This window comes from Ooceraea biroi, chromosome 7 (genome assembly GCF_003672135.1).
Source record: "Ooceraea biroi isolate clonal line C1 chromosome 7, Obir_v5.4, whole genome shotgun sequence".
Classification (NCBI taxonomy): domain Eukaryota; kingdom Metazoa; phylum Arthropoda; class Insecta; order Hymenoptera; family Formicidae; genus Ooceraea; species Ooceraea biroi.
In genome coordinates this window covers 3,932,812-3,954,876 of record NC_039512.1, presented here as the reverse complement: position 1 = coordinate 3,954,876, position 22,065 = coordinate 3,932,812, and the positions used below count along the sequence as shown (strand labels likewise).

General features: G+C 43.2%; 2 protein-coding genes and 1 long non-coding RNA gene across 4 annotated transcripts in view; 2 read left to right on the top strand and 1 right to left on the bottom strand.

The window, feature by feature from the left end:
- Positions 1–15,369, bottom strand: part of LOC105277721 — a 44,376-nt gene extending 29,007 nt beyond the window's left edge. Inside the window, exons 1-9 of the mRNA XM_020031076.2 lie at positions 15,237–15,369; positions 14,572–14,698; positions 14,308–14,437; positions 14,011–14,175; positions 13,714–13,915; positions 13,498–13,622; positions 3,468–3,704; positions 1,812–2,057; positions 59–390 (exon numbers count right to left, since the gene is read on the bottom strand). Coding sequence (XP_019886635.1) covers positions 59–390; positions 1,812–2,057; positions 3,468–3,704; positions 13,498–13,622; positions 13,714–13,915; positions 14,011–14,175; positions 14,308–14,437; positions 14,572–14,698; positions 15,237–15,264 — 1,592 coding nt within the window. The 5' untranslated portion in view covers positions 15,265–15,369. The remainder of the gene's footprint in view (positions 1–58; positions 391–1,811; positions 2,058–3,467; positions 3,705–13,497; positions 13,623–13,713; positions 13,916–14,010; positions 14,176–14,307; positions 14,438–14,571; positions 14,699–15,236) is intronic.
- On the top strand, positions 397–1,479 carry LOC113562322. The gene is made up of 2 exons (XR_003406840.1): positions 397–1,077; positions 1,160–1,479. It is a non-coding gene; the product is annotated as an uncharacterized LOC113562322 (long non-coding RNA).
- Positions 15,370–15,971: 602 nt separating the features above from the next.
- On the top strand, positions 15,972–20,250 carry LOC105277581 (conserved oligomeric Golgi complex subunit 1). Of its 2 annotated transcripts, none has more exons than XM_026971379.1 (9): positions 15,972–16,078; positions 16,482–16,649; positions 16,732–17,014; positions 17,084–17,285; positions 17,369–17,785; positions 17,856–18,762; positions 18,849–19,128; positions 19,220–19,429; positions 19,981–20,246. In XM_026971379.1, exons 2-9 carry the CDS (start codon positions 16,528–16,530, stop codon positions 20,095–20,097), a joined length of 2,538 nt encoding a protein of 845 aa, XP_026827180.1. In that variant the 5' UTR covers positions 15,972–16,078; positions 16,482–16,527; the 3' UTR covers positions 20,098–20,246. The 2 variants fall into 2 exon arrangements, with proteins under 2 accessions (XP_026827180.1, XP_011334324.2); XM_011336022.3 differs by lacking the exon at positions 15,972–16,078 and adding an exon at positions 16,085–16,281 and having other exon boundaries at positions 19,981–20,250.
- Positions 20,251–22,065: the final 1,815 nt, after the last annotated feature.

Sequence of the window (22,065 nt, the reverse complement as noted above, 5' to 3'; positions counted from 1 at the left end):
AGTCATAATTTTACCTGCTCGAAGATAACGAGCGTAGTGGTGGGAAAATGTGACTCACGTGTTGAACGAAGCAGTTTCGTCCGTCGTGCCGCAACGTTTCACAAGTTCGCTCGTCCGAAGATCGTTACTCGATTCTTCTGCATTTTCGATTTGCACGGTACCTACCGCGTCGATTTCGTCGCACGTACCTCGCATCGCCGCCGTCGATGTCGTTATCGGCACGGTATCCGGTGTGGGTGGCATGTCGTGTCGCTCGTTGTCGCTCACTCCGCTTTCCTCGACGTCACCTTCTTCCCCTCGATCCCCCAGGATGGACGTAACGGAATTGCTGGCTTCTCGTTTTACCGTCTCGGACCGTGTGTCCATCACACAAAGTTGACACAATTCATCCTACAGCGTGATAAAAAGCGCGTGATATCATTATTGATAGAAGGCATCATCAGCATTCGTTGCATATCTTCGTACGTGTGATTATCAGGCAATTCTCGCGCGATAAACAATTCATTATCGCGACATTCGAAAAATCAAGTCGGCCTTTCTTGATTCTGTTAATTCGCATCTTTTCGTTTTGATAACATGAAAATTGATAACAAGAGCTAATTATGAATCGTACATTTACATGCTACACATTGTACATATCGGTGTACGATAAATCAAAATTGGAATATCAATTGAGCGCGCGTCAATAGAATTTCAAGAGGTACTAGGTTCAAAGATCTTTCACGAGATCTCCGCCCGACACAAATACCAAGGTTTTTGTTACAAAGTCGACCATCATTTTTTGCTACTGCTCGTAGTCTTCTTACTGTACGTGCGTGCCTGATCCGTTTTACAGAAGCCGTTCGCAGCATCTACACGAGACTGTGTACACGAGACTGGCCACTTAACACATTCGGGAACTCCTCTTTGCTCTACGCAACGTGAAGTGGTAGTAACAGCGCTCTTATCTTTCGTTAACACTGAAACGACTCTAGTTTAACTCGTGCAATTACGAGATTTCAGAGAGGAAGCGTAATTCTTACGTCGGATGCATTTATCAAGACCGATTAAATGCTAACGGAAATTGGTTCATTCATTGTAATATGTTACGATAATTAATTAAAGATGAAATTCATTTATTACTCTGCGGAAGAAGTGTCTATAATATATGTACTTGCAGAGAGTAAAGTTAATATTTCTACGCATGAATCGTGCAGCGCTCGAAAACCAGGTCAATGACTTGTAATAGTCGTGTTTCGCGACAGGAGTATGGAGAACAATAGCAGCTGTCGATTCGCGGAATAACTATGTGGACCGTATCCTGTCTTTAGCAATTTTTGTTTTCTGTATAAAATATAGAATAAAATATATTTTTATAAGATTTTATAAATTTTATAAAAACTTTTTATAGAAGACAAGATATTTGTGAACAACATTTATGTAAATGAGAAAATAATTTTACATATTTAGACATAAAATTTAATAAAGAAATTGAAAAGCTTGAATATTTTTGTCTTAATTTACATCTATATTTTATTAATATCGCCAATCTTATCTCTTTCTCAGTTTATTATACAGCCAATCAGAAGAGAAACATAATTTCTATTATTCGTGTGATTCATTCTTTGCATAACGATACGATTCGTCACTGCTTATGCGGTCACGATAGGACCCCACGATAACAAGGAGCATTTTGCGATTCGCGAATAATGGATTTCATGCAAAGCATTGCGGTACTTTTTACGTTCAGTCGACGTCGTTAAAGTTAGATCGAAATTGTAATCGAACTCCAACGAGTAGGAGGACTGTTCGTGCCTAATAAACTGACGTACCTCGAAGTACGATCCGTCACTAACGGATCGGTTTTCGGAAGAGCTGTCGCTGTCTGATGGATCGGTCCTCGCGGAGACTGGATGATCGCAGTACTCGGATCTTGAGCGTCCAGTAACGCGCTTCGCGCGTTCGTTGCGCGCTGACTGTCCTGACGATTCTGTTCCGGAACCACGCGATCGTCCACGGCTAAGACGACGTTGTTTCGTGACTGGTTCCTCGTCGCTGTCGCTACAAGGCACGGCGTTCTGAAAACAGCGGTAAATCTCTTTTACAATATCTACATAATCGCTATTACTATTAAGTTTCTGAACAAATCTGAATCATTGATGCGATATCTACTCTTTGTGCCTATTATCGTCCCAAAAACGTTGTAGCTTGTATGCTGAATGTTGCTACGCGTACCGCACAACCAGTACTTATCTTATATTAATAAAGTTATCGCTCACTATCAGCGCGCGACAGCGTGACATAGCGCGCTTCAATTGGATGAGAGAAAGTTATGGTCGAACGGTTAACACTTTACTGAGATGCTCAGGCCAAATATTGGATCCCGTACCTTCGGCGAGATACCTGAGGTAGAACTCGTTGGGAGGCCTAAATTGTCTGACTTTTGTAGGTGTAAAATATAAGTGGAACTCTAAGGTCGCAGCAGGTAAAAAAAAGGGAAGCTGCAGAAGAGTAATACGCTATATTGGATTGTTTTCGTTGAAAACATCTTCAATATAGCTAATAATGTAATCTCTTCAAAGCAGTCTGCAGATAATAATATTTAGAAATAATTATTAGATGTCTCCTTTAAAATATTCTCCTTGCAAAACCTCTTGGAACTCTTTATCTTTATTGTATTTTACGTCATTACATATTGTCCAAATTTCAAAAAGGCTTTGAATAAATTTTGTCTGTTTAAGATATTTATAATAAATAAATATAAAGATTATTAACATAAATTAATAATATAAAAATATTTCAATCACATACCAAAAAATGTTAATCAGAAAAGAGATCTGAAAAAAGGTAACGACAGTTCTGAGCGAGTTTAAGCCTGTGCTAATTGTGCACGAAGTGTGTCGGTATGCAACGTGACACAGTTGCTGGCGAGTGTTGCCCCTTAAAGAAATCGCTATCATTTCACTTGGTTTATCAATGCACAAGGCAGTGAATTTCATAAAATGGAAATTATTCACATAAAGAGGAATTTCTGCTTTCACAGACGAGCAAAATACAGTTCTGATCATTGAAGCTTGCTTCCGGCACTGAATAAATTGTAATTGCGCGACTACTCAATACACTATTCTTAATAATGATCAATTGCGAAACATCTCCGTCAATTGCATCCACTAGAAGATTGCCGCTTACCCACCCTTTATTTCTTGACATCGCTCATTCGCTCATCCTTCATCCATCAACATTGCCCGTGACGCATTTCTCACTAATTTGATTTTAATTACCGCGACCAGCATAACGGTATCAAAACACTTGAACGATAAAACACTGGCAAAAGAGACGGGATGAATGGCAACAAGCCGCATCTTGACCGAACAAAAATCTCTGAGAGAATTTAACACTTTCGTTCGTGATTATTTAATTATCACGACTCCTGATACTTCATAAAAATATCTCTTTCCAGAAGGCAAACATTGAACGATGGGACTTACCTTATTTCTTATGTGAGATACGAGGGTTTCAATGTGACATTGCCACTCCAAGGCACGTAGAAACAGAAGATGCCAACGCCGTTCCAACGATCTCACTATTCGTAAGGGCTGCGAAGACTGTCGTCGATGCTCTTGCTGTTGCTCCTGCTCTTGTTGCTGTTGCGTGAAAACTTTGTCTCCCAATTTGACAACCGAACTGACGATACGTCCGTGCGCCTCTATATCTCTTTGGAGTACCTGAAACAGAAATCCCTCGCATATGTTACTTTACAGTTTGCTTAACAAGAAAAGAAAGGCAAGCAATATCGCTCAGCATAAATCTCTCGTTCACTCTCCCTGATTGCTCGCAGGTATATTAACTATTCCTCGTTTGCATCCATGATCTAGAGATCCGGATAATCAGATATACACCTGGCTATCAATAAACTACTTGAAGACATATGTAAAAAAGATATGTATCTCGACACGGTACGTTTACGTGCCTGAAGCCAGTTGTTCAACGACAATAGTGATAGCGATTAGCAACGTGGCGAGGACCGCGGCGAATCCGCGACTCCGACCGAGATCAGGTCGAAAGAAAGTAAGCGTAGCTTAGAGCGTGCATCGCGTAAACACTGACCGAGGCTGTATGTGCACGCCAGCGAGACTGTAAAGGCTAAATGTGCGCGTAGAAAAGAAACACTTAAAATTCTTTATTGCTTCCGCAAAGTGAGCCACCGAGCGGTAAGTGGGCCTCCTTGCGCCTTGCAACCGACGCGCATATCCCGTGTGTTCGCGTTTCCTCAAATCGGGACTTCGCATCTAACCGGGAGAAACAAAGGTGTCGGATACTCTACTCCGCGTGGCCCATATTAGCCCACTTTCTCTGATAGATTGCATATGATTATGTGTGATTGTTCTACTTATCTCGCAGCACGACGCACCGGGGATCTGCGGCTCTTGCGAGCAAGATGCAAGCAGCTTGCTTTCACGCAGCGCGTACTCCTTGTAGTAACGATCCGTCGACGAGCGCTTCTTTTTCTCCTTGCGCCGTCTTCATTGTCAATTTCTCATTCAGACAAAAGGAACAACGTGCGAGGCGATAGCGAGGAACCAGACGTTATGAGAGTGTGGATATCTCTCCGACAGGATATGAAGTGCGCATAAATCAAGCAAGTCAGCTGCAATGACTTTATTCATGAGCGGATATGCCGCGGAAGATCAACCATCGCCAGTTAATCAATAGAAATTAAATTACAGTCAAATTTAAAATCCCACACCGCGTCCTCCACGCGCGTCTAACAATTTTTGACCAAAAATGTGTCTCGTACAGGACAGTCGTTATCCTTCCAGCAATGTGCAATATCCAAAAGTCTCAGGAAAATGTAATACGATATCTTAATGAAAGTCGGTACGTGTTTTCGTATAACTTTCGGGTCACGTTCCGGATACAGATCGCAAACACGTAGAGCATGCAATGTACAATTGTACGAACGGAATCTGATAAGGAACGAGCAGTTCCGTAGAGGTAGTAAGGTGTTCGTGACAAAATGTGTGCTAAAGAGGCCGTAAAGAAATAAAATCTATCGCACGGCAAGCTCAGCGGCGGGCAGGCATGCTTCAGCTTTCATGGGAAAGTTTCGCGACAGATATTAAAGAATCGTAAAGTTGCCGCGTGTTCGAGAAGAGAAACACGACCAGCCTTGTCCAAGAGGCGGTACGTAATTTATAGTTATTAATCCGGAGAGATGTGCAGCTGCACGGTGTCGAGCTGCCGCTTGAGAGTATCAGAGAATATGAGACCAGTCGGGAGAGATATCGCATCTCGCTGGCGGTCCACGGATGCCGATATTGCCGGTGTTAATGACATTCAGCGATGCAACGTCCTGGTGTAATTTCATACAGAGCAGGACACTCGTTACCGCAATTACGCAACTCCATCTGCAAGATACAAACAATCCACGGGACGTACAATAGACGTTTATCCGCTTTATTCGATTCTGATTTGTACCTTTTTAATTTAAAAAAACTAAAAAAAAAAAGAATCATATCCAGAAAAGAAACACAGGGATGCGCAACGAATTGGACGACCTTGCGAAGCGAAGTCGTACATGAAGAGCAAGCTACATCTTTGATTAGTCGATGATAGAAATTAAAAGCGGCCGGTCTTTCCAGCTCTTCTACCGCGTGTTCGACTGGTTTCTGCGGTGCTTGTCAGAATGTCGCTGGCTCATCTCGAAGGTCTCGACGCGTTGACGTTGGGGCAACAACCCTGGGTACGTTGCAGCACGTAGCTACCATGACAGCTTGAAAAATCAAGGCGAAGGTCAGACCTAATCACTTTCTCTGCCGTGAGTTTCGCTAATGGCGAAATATATCGGTACTTTCGCCATTGGCGGTAGTATCCTATTCCCATGTGACAATGACACCGTGGAAAATATATTATGCTGGCGAAACAGGAAGTGAGCTGCGCGGGAAATTCCACGCACGTAACACGTGTGACGATAATGTCATACGAGATGCGGGCGTTCAGAGACACGCGAGTCCCCGAGACACGTCTATGATCCTGTCGCACGGTGCTGATAATGCGTCCTTATGTTGGCCACCAAGTGAAACGATACTCGTCGAATCACGCGAGAACTCGCGGCGATAGTAAAAGTAGATAAGATTAAAGCGGTTCTGCATTGAATAATTCAGCGAACCTGATATTATGCGGTGTTACGAAATTAACAATTATAACATTAGACGAGGAGTCGTGCGTAATGAGGACGCCGAGCGAGATCTAATCGCCACGGGGATTTGACAATGTAAAATGGAGTTCACGCTTTAACGTGTCTCGAATGCCAGACGGTGAGAGTTTCGATTAAATTATATGAAGAATGCCACGTATATAACGGATATTTTCAATTATCTAATACGCGTACACACACAATACACACTCACGCAGAGAGCGCTTGTCACAATATTGTGCCAAGCTTGTAACAATCTTGACGCATTGCATAAGTATAACATATCTCAATTTTTCAATATTTCTATATTATAACGTTGTCGAGCATATCGATGGTAGATCGATGGAAAACGCGCAACGACATGAATCATGACTGGCGGAAAATCGAGTCGATATCACTGCGGAATGGAGATTAATCTGAGACGAACAAGCCGATAACTCTCCGTGGGCGCGGCTGTACCTCGCAGCAATACCAGGATCAACGCCGGCTGCTGGATCACTTAAATTGTTTCGAAGAATAGATCATCCCGTGACGCGTTTCTACAGGGTGTCTCGGCTAAACACCAGCATTCAAATATATGTGTTTTACGACCCACGTGTCGTAAAACTTTTATGTATTTATGACTGAGACCAAGCGTCTTAAAATTTTACAAAAAGAACATTTTACGAGCACAATGTTGTTCGTGAAGATCTTCGTACATTGCGGTTTATCCTATAATAGCTAAGCACCTACTAAAATAAGAAGAAAACTTTCGTGCAATCTGATCATCACGTGTAGACACTTTTAAAAGTTATCTCAAAAGATGATAACGTGCCAAAATTTGTAGCTTAACAAAAAGATTCTTTTATCGAGAACGCCCGATACATTTCCAACAAAGTCGCAACAGAACGCCGTTATTACCACGTAGCTTCTTTCAATCCAGGTTGAACGATCTATCGAGAAATCTCTTTCGGCATACAATCCAACCGTCGTGATTTATCGACACGCTCTGTACGATGAGTAAGACCGCCACCGCCGTGGAGAAAGTTAATTTGTCATTACTACTGTTATGTTTTACCACTTAAAAATTATCGTCTCGCAAACTTGAGACCATTTTCGACGCGCGTTGACGCACGTGTTCGAATAAATTTCCGCCAAAACGAAGAGAAGCCGAGCATTTTTCGCTGCTGCGCCTCGCGAAAGCTCATCAGATGCCTGTCGACGCGAGCAAGTCAATGATCAAGTCAACATTCATTAAGGCAGTTAATATTCTATGAAAAAAGCACTCTTCATCCAATCTCTTTCGATTCACGAGATAGGATCGGGTTTCTATTTTGTGTGGGAAAGAGAAAGTGCACACTCTACCGATACTAATTTCTTCACCTCTGTGTAGTCTTGCGTTTATTCTTGAAAAACGATGTCAGGACAAGACCGTGGTATATTATTTGAGGTCGCAGTGGGAAAACGCAGAAGGTTAAATCGCAGGTAAAACGCAGCCGATCGGTCGAGGTCTAAGACCACCGAGACTCACAACGGTGTGCGTTCACTTAGCCGTGATTTTTACTTCCGTGGCCAGCGAGACATGCCAACGCTATCTAAGAATTCAAGATACCGATGCTAACTACCACGTATGGTCGACACGGCGGCGGTTTTGCGAGTTTAGCGGTAGGCCTCCCACATAGCGTATCCTATTACGGTGGCATGTGTATTAATCTCGTTAAAAACCAAACGAAAGAAATTAATTGATATAAACTGACGTTTAATCAGCCATTTGATTAGCGTCGCTTTATCTCTCCGCAAAACCTCGCACCTTTCTTGCTCTATCCGAAGTAAATAGATTTATTGCAACTCGCAAATCCAGCTTCAGCATGGAAAAATGTAATTCAAATATATGTGCGGCGTCGAGGCGCTCTTTTGCGAGGCGTCTGGAGATTCTCGCCTGCTTAAAGGATACACTGTGCGTTCTATCGAACTCGGAAATGGTGGTCGCATCAATGTTCCTAGTTAACGGGTGACGCCAGGCGAGTGAGTCAGCGCTCGCACACATGCAAAGGCAAAATGATTCCGTAATATAACGAGTTATAATGCGAGAGAGAAAGAGAGAGAAAGAGGGGGAAAGAGAGAGAGAGAGAGAGAGAGAGAGAGAAAAACCCATCAACTTTTCCGGCAACATGGTAATATCAACCTCTCGCTTATGCTAGAACGCTTCGTTCGGCAGGACTTCCGCTCACATGATTTAATTCTGATCAGGCCCCTCGTTGTTTGCGCTGTGCAAAATCCACTGTCACGCTATTTTTTACTCATCGTGAATCCGCAAGTTTTCCTTTATTAAAACATCCCGTGACGTGTCATTTGCAATTTCTTTCAGCGCGAAACTACTACGTGCACCGGCAAGGTTTCCTCTTTTATGCGGCCATCAGGCCACGTTATTGCGATATTCATGTCCCAATAATGTCGTAAGGTTTCCTCCGACTTTCGGACGTACTGCTCGCGGCCGGGAGAGTTCCCGAGGTAAAATTGATCTAAAGAAAATCCTTCGATTTCAAGTTCCCAAGCTTTTTTTTCAGCGTTGCACGGCGACGTGATTTTCTCTCGGACGGAAATAAAATGCAAATTACGCGAGAATAGTACATCGCTAGCGCGCACCGTACATATATAGACAACGGTGCTCGGACTGCACGGACACAATAATCAAATATAATGGCGAACGCACGTACCGACTCCGCGTCGCAACGGTATGCACCGCGTAATCGTAAATCTCGCATTCGTGGCGCACGGTATATATAAAAAAAAAATGTTAGCCTGGCAAAAATTGTCTATTCCCTTTCACTTGCGGTGCCGCGGCTCGCGCTCGCGCGCGCGATGGTGACGCAAGAATGGCAGCACCATGAGTTTCCATCGCGAGTACCCTCGCGATTATGCATCGCGTGTGCGATGCATACTTCGCCAATGATTATAGTTTCCGTACAAAAGGAGAGATACGTTCGTCACGAGCGAGGAGGAATCTCGACATCGGAAACGTTTCACCGTTCGAGCCCGATGCCCGAGCGTAGACGCGATTTAATCTCGTTTTGCTGTGCGCGGAATATGATTTAAGGATCGCGGTCGACGCGACGGTCCTGGATCTCTGCGATCGCGCGCGAATAAATTCACGTGCGGGACGTTCCGTTCGCGGCTACTTGTCGGTAGTTATCCGGGCCGTCCTCGCCTCATTTCTCGTCGGCGCGCGTTCTTATTGTGCTCTTGCCTCATTGTGTATCCCACGGTAGACTAACTTCGGTTTTGTCAACGGTCGGATTTGCGGTTTCGCGAGTGCCTCGTAAATCGTGGCAGAGGTAACGGCGTACCACAAGTCACCTGCCTACGAGGTGACCAAATTACGTTCCGCCGATAACGCTGGTAAAATGCGCGATTGTGTACCGAACACGTAGCCGTTCGAACTTTGAATTAAGTTGCCGTACTTTAATCCAGAGACCACTTATCGTTTTCCGTTAAACGCCGGCAGTTTTTATGACCCAAAGATAACGAGAGTTACGGGCGCGTGTGGATCAGATAGCGGTGAAATGTTGTCAGAGAATATCGTCTATGTGCAAGATGGAGAGATCACTGGATAAATTTACAATTGCTCGCGATAAGCGTCGTCGGTCAAAATATCGACCTCACGATGCCTAATAAAAATAATGACGTTTATTAAAGCAGATCTCAAACGTAAACATCGGGCAGCAGTCCGATATCTCTAGCGACTCGAAGCTAATCTGCTAATCGCGGTTATCGTATCAATTAAAGATCCGATCCGTAATCTTAATAGCACGGTGTGATGTTACACGGCGATAGAAAACAAGAACAAACGCCGCTGCCGCTCGGCAACTCCGTTCGCCAAGTCGATCCGTTTTTGAAATTTGTTCTGGTCGCTAGCGCGAAAAATCCGTCTCATGTTTCTTTCAACGTGATTTTTCCCTGTCGGAACGGGGGCGATCGTTCTAATGTCGCACGGGTTCCGTGGAGTTCCGTGGAGCATTCGTGTGCCTCCAAAAATACTCGCAACTGGTTGAAAAGCCGAACGGCTACTGTCCAGCTCCACGCGTTTTCACTGAACCCACGCGTCTCTGTCGTGCTTGCAAATCGAATCGTTCCAATGATTAATTGAGCCACTGCAACCGGTTAGTGATGCACCTCGCTTCAGATCGAAGCAACTATATCCTCGAACTTTCTTTCCCAGCTAACACGCGGCAGGTAAATAACCGACAAACGAGCCACGTGATGACAATAATGTATGCGTGTTACGGGTGGAAGTAGGAAGAGCTAAAAAGGATAGGAGAATGGCGATATGCTTTATGTGGCGGCTAATGAAATTTAAATGCAATTTGGTGCCTGGCGATCTCCCGGTAATCAACGCGACTGCCGGATACTCCGTACGAACTGAGCCCATAAAATTTCACAAGGATCTACTTTCTCTTTATACGGACAATTCCACATGAACTCGCTTGACCTCGAACGACCGACTTCAACATCCACGAATGTCGTTCAACGGAGCATCCACGCACTACGATGCGGAGTGTCGATGACCAAATGCAGCGGGAAATAATACGTGGACCGGAGCTGAAGCGTTGGCAAGATCACAGAGCACGCGCGAGGATCGATACGGCCGAGGAACAGTACGCAGGCACGTTAAGTACGCGACAAGTGTGTAATTGATCGAAAGTTACACGGCTTCGCGGTTCTTCGTAGATCTGATCCCGCTCGATGCAGCAGCAGTTAATTATTTCACGTCTGACGCGCCTTAATGGATGCGATCAAAAATTCAAGTAATATCGAAAGTAAAACAGCGATATCAGTAGCTAATCGTATCACGTATTATATTATACCAGACGTAATTTCACGCGCATCGGTTTTCTTTGTTTTTGCGCTACCAGCGCGTAATTATGTTCTCACCCGAAAGAGAAACATAGCCGATCGTACGCAGAGATGCATTGCTCGGATTAGGCCGACAGCATCCACTGTAATTACCTCATTGTTTCATCGTGCCCTTTGTTGTAACAATAACGGGACAAATATCACATTGGATCTCAGCCGCGCCAAAGCACGTAGCGAACCGCGGATAACTGAAACTGGCTCAAAGCGTTATTCCGGGCAAAAACTCTAAAGAGAAGCGGATCAGCGAATGAATCGTATTTCAATCCAGGCGAAAACGCGCCCGAGATATTAAGATGCATGCGATAAATTAGCCAGGCAGGAAATGTAACGTTTCTCTTCAAATCGGAAGTCGGAAGTAGAATCGACTTTCTAAATCTCTTGATCTTGCATTAAAAATTGTTGGCGTACCTTTTTATACGCGGTACCGCGGAACAATGCCGTTTACGTAACGGCTAAATAGGCACGAACGGTGAGGCAATCCGAGCGGCGTTTCAACAGAAATTCCACAGAAATTTCGTATCATTTCCATTGAAAGGCGCACGCGATCAAGATAAAGCTCCTTCACTCGAGCGATCTTACCGAAATGCATATCCACTAGATCGAGGAGGAAGGCGCACCGTTGCACGTCGTCAGTTGGTTGCGCGAAATCGTGACCGTGATAGCACGAGCGATATCCACTAGAGCAGGAACCACAGAGAGACCGAGCGCAGCATCATACTGCGACTTCGCATCGCGATGGTCATAATGATGGCGACAACACTCGCGGCGAGGTTTCAGTAACGAAGCGACGCATCTTTTTTACACACAGCCGGTCCCCGCGGACGGACGACGGGACGAGACGAGACGCGCGTTTCTTTCGAGCGCTTCTTCGCCCCCTCGTACTCCGACTCGTCACGACGCATGAATGGCTCGCGTTCGCCGCGCCGCGCGGGGTCACGCGAGGGTTCGCTCGTTGGCGGAGAAACCACGTCGAGTGGACCGCGCGCGAAGAGTTGGAGCACCGAGCGCCGCTGAGCTATGTCTCGGTTAGACGAGGACGAGCGGACGGACGGACGGACGGAAAAACGAGTAGGAGGCGAAGAAAGAAGGGAGAGCGGCGGGAGGCGGTCAGTTAGACCCGAAGGAAGACCGTGGGGAAGAGGAGAGACCCGGTCTGGCTCGACCCACACGGTACCCCGATGGTCGCGACCGTATTTCTTTCGTCCCGAAAAGAGCCAATCGCTCTTTGGAACGCGTGGGCACGCCAGTGGATGCCGGCGTGATGAACGCCGGGATCGCGGTGTCTCGGCGTTACACCGTGTTACGTGAGGGATGCGATCGCACGAATCGAACACGAAGGACGCGCACCATTCGCGTTTAAATATAGCGACGCTCTAGGAAGAACTATGAGACGGACGGACGAGAGAGCGGAGGATACACGCGAGAACAACGTAGAACGACGTAGAGGGAGGGCGAAAAAAGAGAGGAAGAGAGGGATGAGGAAGAAGGGAGTCTTGGATCCAACGTGCTTGCTCGAACGTGCCCGTCCACCGGCGGCGACCGTGGAACGGCGAACTCTGTCGGCTCGTGCAGCCGGCAGGCAGCTGGTCTCTCCAGCGCGCAGCGAAGCGCATCGTTTGCGTCCGAACGCACGCGTTCGGCAAAGATCGGAGCCTGACACAAAACAACAAAAGCGCCGGGTCCGCGCCGACTGTGCCTTCGTCCCCCACCTTCGTCGCACGCCATTACATCCGTTCTTTCTAGCCTTCCGTTGCGTTGGTCGGCTCCAAGCTACACGAAAATTCAGCCCGGTACGCACGTGTCCGGCCGACGCACGTAGCTTTATTCTTAGCACGTATCCGGCCAAATCGAGCCGTTTCCTCCTATTCCCGCTTCAGCGTCAACAATTCAATGATTTTTTTAATGAACGAGACGACTCCAATAAATGAAGCTGATTCATTAATATTTTACTGTTCTCTGCCTCGTGCATTTAGCGCGATTTGTTTATTAAAAATAGGGAAGCGAGGATATATGTGTACGTAAAAGCAAATGCGTGTGTATAAATTATCCAACAGAAGCTTCAAAAACATATAGAGAATTTTATCTTTCTGTGTAGAATTCCACACAGTAATCCTTGTACTAGTTTCAAATATTTATTTTTGTTTCCTATTATTTCTTAATTCTAGATAAAACTACGCATTGTAAAGCAAAATACGTCATCTAATTGTTTTTGTATAAAACAATCTTCTGACAGTAAAATGTAATAAATAGAAAAGATAAGGAGAAATACACAAAGTGACATCTGGCATATGTCGGTAAAATGACAATGTTGAGGAATGGGCAGGACTTGGGGGAGGAAAGAACCTAACCATGAATTATATACACGATATTGAACAATTGCGGAACCCGTTGCTACCTAAATAAAATAATAGAAACCATATGTTACTTACCATGTGCTCTACCGCTTTTTCCTCCAGTTCTGGCAGAGTCCAATTGACCTGGAAGCTCAAAGGTTGAAGACGCGATTCCATCTCTCGTAACCATTTTCTTAGGCATTTTACCTCATGTTCGAAATCTGCCGAGGCAAATCGATTGCGCGGATTGCGTTAGTGGGCAATCGTGTAACGTAAAGAAGAAAATTTTCTCGAGGTACAAGCATTTATTACCTGCAGATATATCTTGCTGACTAGATTCGGGTCGATCTACGGGCGCCATAATTTGTTCAACTAGCTCCCATTTTGCATTCAAGTGATCTACACGCCACGCTACTTCGTCTTTTAAAGCAGGGGCTCGAGATATTAATTTTTCTGCTTGCTCGTTAAACAATTTACGTCTGTACGCCTTGCGTCGTAGCTCCTCCATATGAGCCTAACCAACGTTAATAGATTTAATTTCAAGGATGGTTCAGGTAAATTTCTTATTATCTTGTATAACGCTTTGAACACGATAAAACTGATACGCACTGCACGCAGGCTCTTGTCTAAAAGATTCTCTTCCTTGGAATAAACCAATTCTTGGAGGATTCTTAACCACGAGTAAAGCTCTGAAAATTGGCTACTGACTTCTTTCAAGTTCCACGATTGTGTTGACACATCTGTTTCGTCCCATGTCAATTCACCGTTTGCCTCCTGGAATAACAAGTAAAATGTCTGTCACGTCACACGTTGCACTTTGCATCGCACATAGCGCATCAAGTAACGTAGCGTCCATCTATCTGTCTTTTCAGTCATATTATCACATCTATGAACCAAGTACTTTACCTTGCAAGCTTCGATTAAGTTAGTATCCATAATATAATCATAATTAGATCTGATAGCTGCCCAAAAGTCATCTTTGTAGTCTTCGTAGTTTATCCACATTTTTTGAACGTTTGTTTGCTTTGGATCTTTCCTAAAAATATTTGAAGCATGCATCAAATCCTTTGCACTGTTACATAATGTGAACAGTAGTATAAATAGGATACACAATCGCATATAACAGCTATATGACTAATGCAATAGTGACTAATGCTAACGGGAACGAACCTTTTCTTGGTAAGACTATTATAAAGTCTTTCTGTCGTTGTCCTGACATGTCTCTGTCTTTCTAAGCTTTGACTATTTGCCTGTAGCGACGTTAGGGAGGAACTCATTTTTTTTGCCTTTTGGTAATCTACATTTAAAAAATATCAAACATTTATATCATACACGGTTATGTTTCTGTATATACGTCAATTTATTACAAGATAATATGAAATATCGGGATTTTTTTTAACAGCACATGACCAAGATTACCTTAGAGAAGCCTATTTACCATAATGCATCACAAACAAAGGTTATACACACAGATTCATCATGAGATAAGATATCACGTGAGGCCATAATAATGCCTTTTACGGTATGCGAGCATATTGCGCAAGAAAGAGAGAAGGATTTCGCAAAACGGTATACCTCGAACAATCCGAGCACATAACCCTAATTTACATGAACCCTTGCCAGGAATAAACGCCAGGTGACTACTCATGCGGTGTATTTCGACTGAAATGGCAATCCAATCGGCAGTCCTCGCGCGAATGCGCCAATTTCGACGAAAAAAAAATCGCCGTGGCGACTCGACCTCGCCGTTCACGAAGTCGACGAGGTCCATCGCGACGAGCTCGCGCGAGACCCTTCTTTCTTGCAGCGTAAGCGCGAAAACGACCGATATTCACCCGTGTTGTCGACAGTCATCGGGCCCATGATGTTGGATGTTGTTTTCAGTTGCTCGTGTCGCGCATTACACCGTTCCGCCGCCGAGGAAACCGCGAGAGACCGACGAAACCGGAGACCGGAGTGCTCACGGCGTGACTCGTGCGAGTTGGTGGGGCTGCGCACACATCCGAACGAAGACACACCTGCCCGTCGCCCCGCGAGGAATGTCACCGGACAATTAAAAATTTCATTGCTTGCGGTCACTGCTCGCGTTCTCCGCCCACGAAAGCGCCGACTCGGTACCACCGTCCCGGGAGATTCCGCGCGCGCGGATCAATCATCCGCACCGAGGAGCAGCGAACGGCATAACCTCATACCCTGCCCGGGGCAGGCGACGTACGGCAAATCCCACCGAAGAGCTCCTTTCGCGATAGAAAACCGCCGCATACCATAGTGCACCGTCGCGGCCCGCGTTGCACCGCGTCGCGCGTGCGTTCAGTGCTCTCGCACGGCGGTGCGGAGCGCGGCAATTGGAGGAACGTTCGCGTTCGGCTGATACCGACCTTCCGCGGTCGTTCTACCGCCGGGCCTACTTACGAGAAATGCAGCAACACGTGTACCCGCCGCCCCGAATCGTTCGTTTCGATACGATTAGATACACTCCATGTTACGACATGTCCTCGTGCTCTCGAGATAAGCATTTTCGGTATGAACGTGTAATGTTCCAAACAGAGATTCGCAGTGTGGCAGGTGCAGCGACCGGCAACGCCAATTAGCGGGAATGCCTACGACTTACGGGGAGAGATTACCGACACGTGGTACGGCAGCTGAGAATCGAGGTTTCGACAAGTTAGCTTGACAGGTTAGCGAGATAGGCTACGTGGTATTTTTCGGGTTTGAAAAGTGGAAGCCAGCTGTCAGGAACAACATGACAGCAACAAATTATTTGGATCTAGATATTAATAAATTGTTCGAGGAGCACACCATCAAAGAGATCGAAGAGATCCAGAAAAAAATCCAGCTGGAAAGCGATAGAAAGAAAATAGAATTGCGAACACTAGTTGGGTATGACGTAGCTTAGTTTGCGTTTAATTTGATATTTCTGAACGGTCAGAAAAAATATATACCATTTTTTATTGCAAGAAGTAGCGATTTGTTAGTTCGTCAAGTTAAAATTGACGTGAATACATATAATTTGCAGTTATGAGGTTATAGTGGGACGCGTTCAAGTGTTCCGTCACTAAGTTTGTGCTAATGATTTCCAGAGAAAGGTATCGGGATTTAATACTGGCTGCAGACACAATTAGGAAAATGAAAATAACGTCAGAGCAAGTTACCAAAGGAATCGCTAGCATAGAAGATAATTTTAGGGAATTGCAAAAAAAGTACCTTATTGGTTTCAAAACGGAATCAATCGAAGATAAAGCAGACAGGTATCCTTTATCCAGATGCAAACGAAAAATAAGAAAGTTTGTACGCCAGAAGATGTAGCGTAATCTTTCCTCTTTCTTTTAGGAAGGGACATGTTTCAGATTCCATTATTATTCAAATCAAAATTCTAATGGACATTCCACAGTACATATGGACGAGCATTGAGAATCAGAATTTGCTATTTGCAACGCAGTTGTATATAATAGCGCAACACATAAATTACAGTTTAATGTTTGAAGTAGGCAGCGCAGAGCTGTCACGCAAGTACCCGATCGTTGCGAAGCAATGGGACGTCATCACTCAATTTAAGAATATTATATCTAGCGAGTGTAACAACATATTGCAATCGCTAGATGTTTCAGCTATAGTTGGTATACAAATATTGTGAATTACTTGTGATACTTAAATACCTGTTACTGATACCGTGATCTTGCAGAACGCCGCAAACTGCCTGGTGTCTCTTGTATTTCTAAATGAATCTTCATTTGTGGACCTCGTGGAGAAATTAATAGCCACAAGAAGTCACGCCCTCGAGGCTGTAATTAAAAATGAAAATTATGATAGCGTGAAGAATAAGTTGAAATTGTGTATGAAAATACTTATACAGACTGTCCATATAATATATTCATGTTTCATAAGTGAGTACTCGATTCATTGTAGAGTCAGAATATATAAAGCAAAGAAAACTATAATTTAAAGCATTTTACGTTTAATTTTCTAGACGCGGATAATGCACCGGGAGGTTTGGTCTTGCAATATATAACGGACATAAAAGATCAGGAGGCATATTGCTTGCTGTCGCAGCTTGATTTAAATCAGGATTTACTCGAGGAGTTCCTGCCATCCGTTACCAAAAAGCATAAGCCGTTTGTTCAAGACATACCAAAGAGCTTTTCCTCGACGATTCTCCAAGACAATATCAAGTCTTGGTTGAAATGGGTCAATGATTTCTCTAACGTCGAAGTCGCCAAGCTATTAGATTTAATAATTTCCATCAAAGGCCTGTACAACGTTCGGGAGGAAGCTATCAGCGTGAATCTGCCTGAAAACTGGAATTCCATTTGGGAGGAGCTTTCCTTACCGAGAATAAGTTTCTGGACCGAATTCTTCCAGCCTATCATAACTAAGCGAGCAAAAAGTAATTGCGTCCGTACGTAAAAGGTAAACATTTTACTCACTTTGATGATTTACGCTGATTTCTTACACAGGTATTATAATGGACAAATGGACGGATGCACTTGCCGACTTAAAGTCCAATATAATAAAATTACTTGACAAAGTGGCGCACGACAAGTTCGAGTTTCCGGAACACGATTTACGGTGGTACGTGTGGAAGGATTCTCCCACCGATATTCCACAAAAGCTTACGAAGAACGGCGGATTGGATAACAAGAGATCATTACTAATGAAAACTAAGAGTTATTCCCCTAACGTGATCAAGCTGTGCGAGACATTTAACGAGAGTTTGTACACGCTGCTATGCGATCTCGAGCACTATTTATACGCAACCGAGCGAGTGATAACGATTAAAGATAGCTTGCTCTCGGCGAACATATCTCTAATTGCAAATTCGTTCTCCGATCGTAACGAGGTCCAAGAGCATTTGCAAGCAGTCAGCACCGAAAAAGTCGAAGGGCTTGTAAAATTCGTTGAGAATGCATGCGTGAACGATAAACCGGAACACGGGCAGCGCGATATAAACGCCATAGTACTGGCAAGATTCCTTCTCGCGTTGACGACCTTGTGCCCGAATTTAAATAAATGTTTCACGTTGTCCAAAGTATCCGGGCTGGCTGTCACGAACGTTAAGTGGCAAGCAATTTGCGACAACCTGAAGGAGGAAAGTACTTCCCTGTGGTGCATTTGGGCCAGTGTATACAAAGCTAAGATATCTGAGCATATGAAGAAGTACATATTGCGAGAACCGATTGACGGATTGCGCGTTCACTGGATCGTCTCGGAGTGGGAAAGAGTTACCATCGAGGAAGAATCCGGAGAGGGGAAACGAATAAAGTCCGAGATCCTAGTGCCGTATCAACCATCGGTACCTCTGCAGAAGTTTTTGACAGCCATCTGCAGAGATTTAAATAAGATTATATCTCACACGCTTCCGAAGTGAGCATTTCAAGTAAATTATGCTTGTAACGATAAAATATGTCCTGTCACAGTTTATCCTGTTCTGTTTTTCTTTCTTATTTTAGGAGGGTGCTGCAGCAAATTGTTGAAAATATTATTACGATATTATTTAACTATTATCTGAACGCAGCAAGGAATGTAGATCTAAGACAAAAGCAAGCGTTTCAAGTATTGTACGACATAAGGTACTGTACACTGTTGATGGTGCCACGCGAAAACAAGGTTCTTAACGAGTTATCCAGCAGAAGTTGTGACGCGGTGCTCGCGAAGATAGATCCGTTCGACTATGACGTTTTCGATCCATTCATTCGCGTCAACATCAAGAAATCTGTTCAGAGATCCTTGGTTGGTACACTATCAATCTAGAGCAGAACGTTTCGAGAACACAGCAGTAGTTTCTAGACGAAGTGTATCCTGTTTGTCGACCTTGTTTCAGTTGCTATTCGGAAACTTGGTGTCTCATTTGGAGCAATTGCACTCGACCTTGGGTGCGCGCAATGAACATGCGAACAGCGATGGTGGAAAGGCCGAACCGCCGGCAGTGCTTGCTGTTTGTACGGGGGCACCATGGTTCCCGCCGCTAACTGTGACCGCTCCTACGAGAAACTTGCCGATTTTACCGGTGCCGATGCCCGATAAAGCACAGGTGCGTATCAAGAGGCCTTACGTGATATTCTGTGATATTATTATATTATTATTATATTGGCCAAATTTGAAATTCTTTTCTGATTATTTTCTAAGTATAGCATATACCTTAATCCCAGATTATGCCATTTGAGTGAGATAAAGATATCCTTAGGGTAAATTTGGTAAGCCGGAAGAGCGATCTTGCATGGCGTGATTTTGGATTAACATAACTAATCAATTTCGTATTAACGCGATTGTGCGATTCGATTTTATTCCTGGATATTGCTGACCATAACATTTCTATTTTAAAAAAGATTTCTTCCTTCAAAATTTTTATTTTGAAAGTAGTACTTTAATTTAAAAAAAAATTATATTATATTAAATAGTACTAAAATGAGAAAAAATGCAATTAAAGTAACACTTGCTGTGAAACGTAATAAAAATTTAACAAGTGTTTCTACGAACTTTTGTCTTTGTGAGATCGCAAATGGTACTAACGCATTTACACAAATGATATCCAATAAGAAGTAATGTTTTTCGGAATTAAGGGACATTTTATCATTTACGTAGCGCAAGAAAGTTACGAAAGAGAGTACGAGAGCAGATTCCACCAGCGCAACGATAAAATCCGGAGCAGCCGCATTTTTCGGCGCAATGGGATCGGATTGGTTCGGTAGTAGCAGTTAACTAATTTGTTAATTATTCTCCCAGCTTTGCATGGATTGTAAATATCGTTATATATCACACGCATTGTGTAAATAATATGTCAATGGAAAATATCTTTTTACCATGTTGTATTATCTGTTTTATACCAATAAATTAAATTGACAAGTCAATAAATGCGCATTTATATTCACTGTCCATTTCATTCGCTGCGTTTTGTCTTTTGCCTTTCCTAACAAACGGGTTCGTCGATTAACCGGCGGCTCGCCCGACTTGCTCGAATCATCTTGGTAAAAGTTTAGAAAGTAAATCGACTTACACCGGATCAGATCGGCCTATGTTGATAAACGCGAAGCACTATGAACGTATATCGATACCTTACGTAAATGTGCAAAATAGTGAATCAAGTGGAGATTGTGTCGGAAACTTTGCTTTAAACTGGAGACATTAAGACATTGGTCTATTTCGGTATTACAAGCATCCATCGTGCTGATAATGACGAGCGCGCGATTACAGAGCGGTTTTAATATATATTGCCAAGTCTTTCGATTAAATTATTTTTTTTGTAAATTATATATAATTAATAGTTTGATATCGCCATATTGTGCACATTTCGACATATGTGCGACGAGGTTTCGTGATTGAATCGCCTTCGAATTTGGAATTTCAATTTCAATATATCGAACTGAAAACAATGCACCGCTCGAGTTCTGAAAATATGTATATGTATCAACATCTCGAAACAACCTTGAAATTTCAATTAAAATATTGTTTATAACTGGAAATTGAAAAATTAATTCGTTCCTTTTAGCATATCATCCAATAGTTCTAATGAAGTGTTATATCATCGACATGACATGGACTGCGCGATCCATACACGGAAGCCCTCGAAAAGTCGCTTGAATTAAACAAAGAGAGAATGAAGTGACAGTCAATTGCTCCCTTTTTCCAATTCTCTACTACGCTACTATTAGAAAGCTACTTATTAGATAAACAGAGCTTGCCCGTCAGTGACCAAGTTTACACGGCAACGTTAATCGGGTTTAATAACATCCGTAGTTCTAAAACTGTCCAATTACAACTATTCTCCTGAAAAATGGAATGACTGTGATTGGCCAACCTTATAACTACGGATGTTATTAAACCCGATTAACGTTGCCGTGTAATGGCACTCAGTAATCGCTATCTCTTTCTTTCGGTCATATTTTTCTATACGTCGATCATTGACATAGAAATACATGGACGGAGCCTATGCTACGAACTTAGGCAAGGGGGGTTACGAGATTTGCGGTAAGGAGAGGCTGCTGGCAAATCGGGCGAGTTCGGCTGTTCTCGACATCGCCCGAATGATACTTGATAAAGTTTTGTAAAGTTATGATACTGAAATTACATGTACGATGAGTTATTGTGTTGTGTCGGAATGTAGCAATCGCATTAATGCAAAAAGGAAAAATTGGCAACAACTTATGAAAGAAAATGATCCGAAAATTTCTTTTCATCTGTAAGTAAAATACATACAATTGTAGGTTATACACAATGCCGGTAAAACGTTTCAGATATTGTTATGTGTTTATTATTATTTAAATTTATTATTATTGTGTTAAGAAAGAATTTTGGCTTGTTTATTATTATATTCATATGAACAATTGTTCGATAACAGTTTTTTATTTATAGTTTTTATTAATTCATATATTTAATAATATATACGATTTGACTATATATATATATATAATAAATTTAAATAATAATAAACACATAACAATATCTGAAACGTTTTACCGGCATTGTGTATAACCTACAATTGTATGTTTTACTTACAGATGAAAAGAAATTTTCGGACCATTATTTTCTTTCATACGTTATTGCCAAGTTTTCCTTTTTGCATTAAGGGGATGCTGGAGTTGCTAGTGAACTATTTTTTCACTATAGCGATGGTAATTGCAGTTTCGAAAATTCTCTTTATTGCTTGTGCAAAATAAAAAATCCTTTTCC

Coding starts and splice junctions, on each gene's coding strand:
- LOC105277581 (XM_011336022.3), top strand. CDS start 16,145: ATGACAGCAACAAATTATTTGGATCTAGATATTAATAAATTGTTCGAG. Junction 16,650..16,731: donor ATCGAAGATAAAGCAGACAG/GTATCCTTTATC, acceptor TCTTTCTTTTAG/GAAGGGACATGTTTCAGATT. Junction 17,015..17,083: donor CGCTAGATGTTTCAGCTATA/GTTGGTATACAA, acceptor GTGATCTTGCAG/AACGCCGCAAACTGCCTGGT.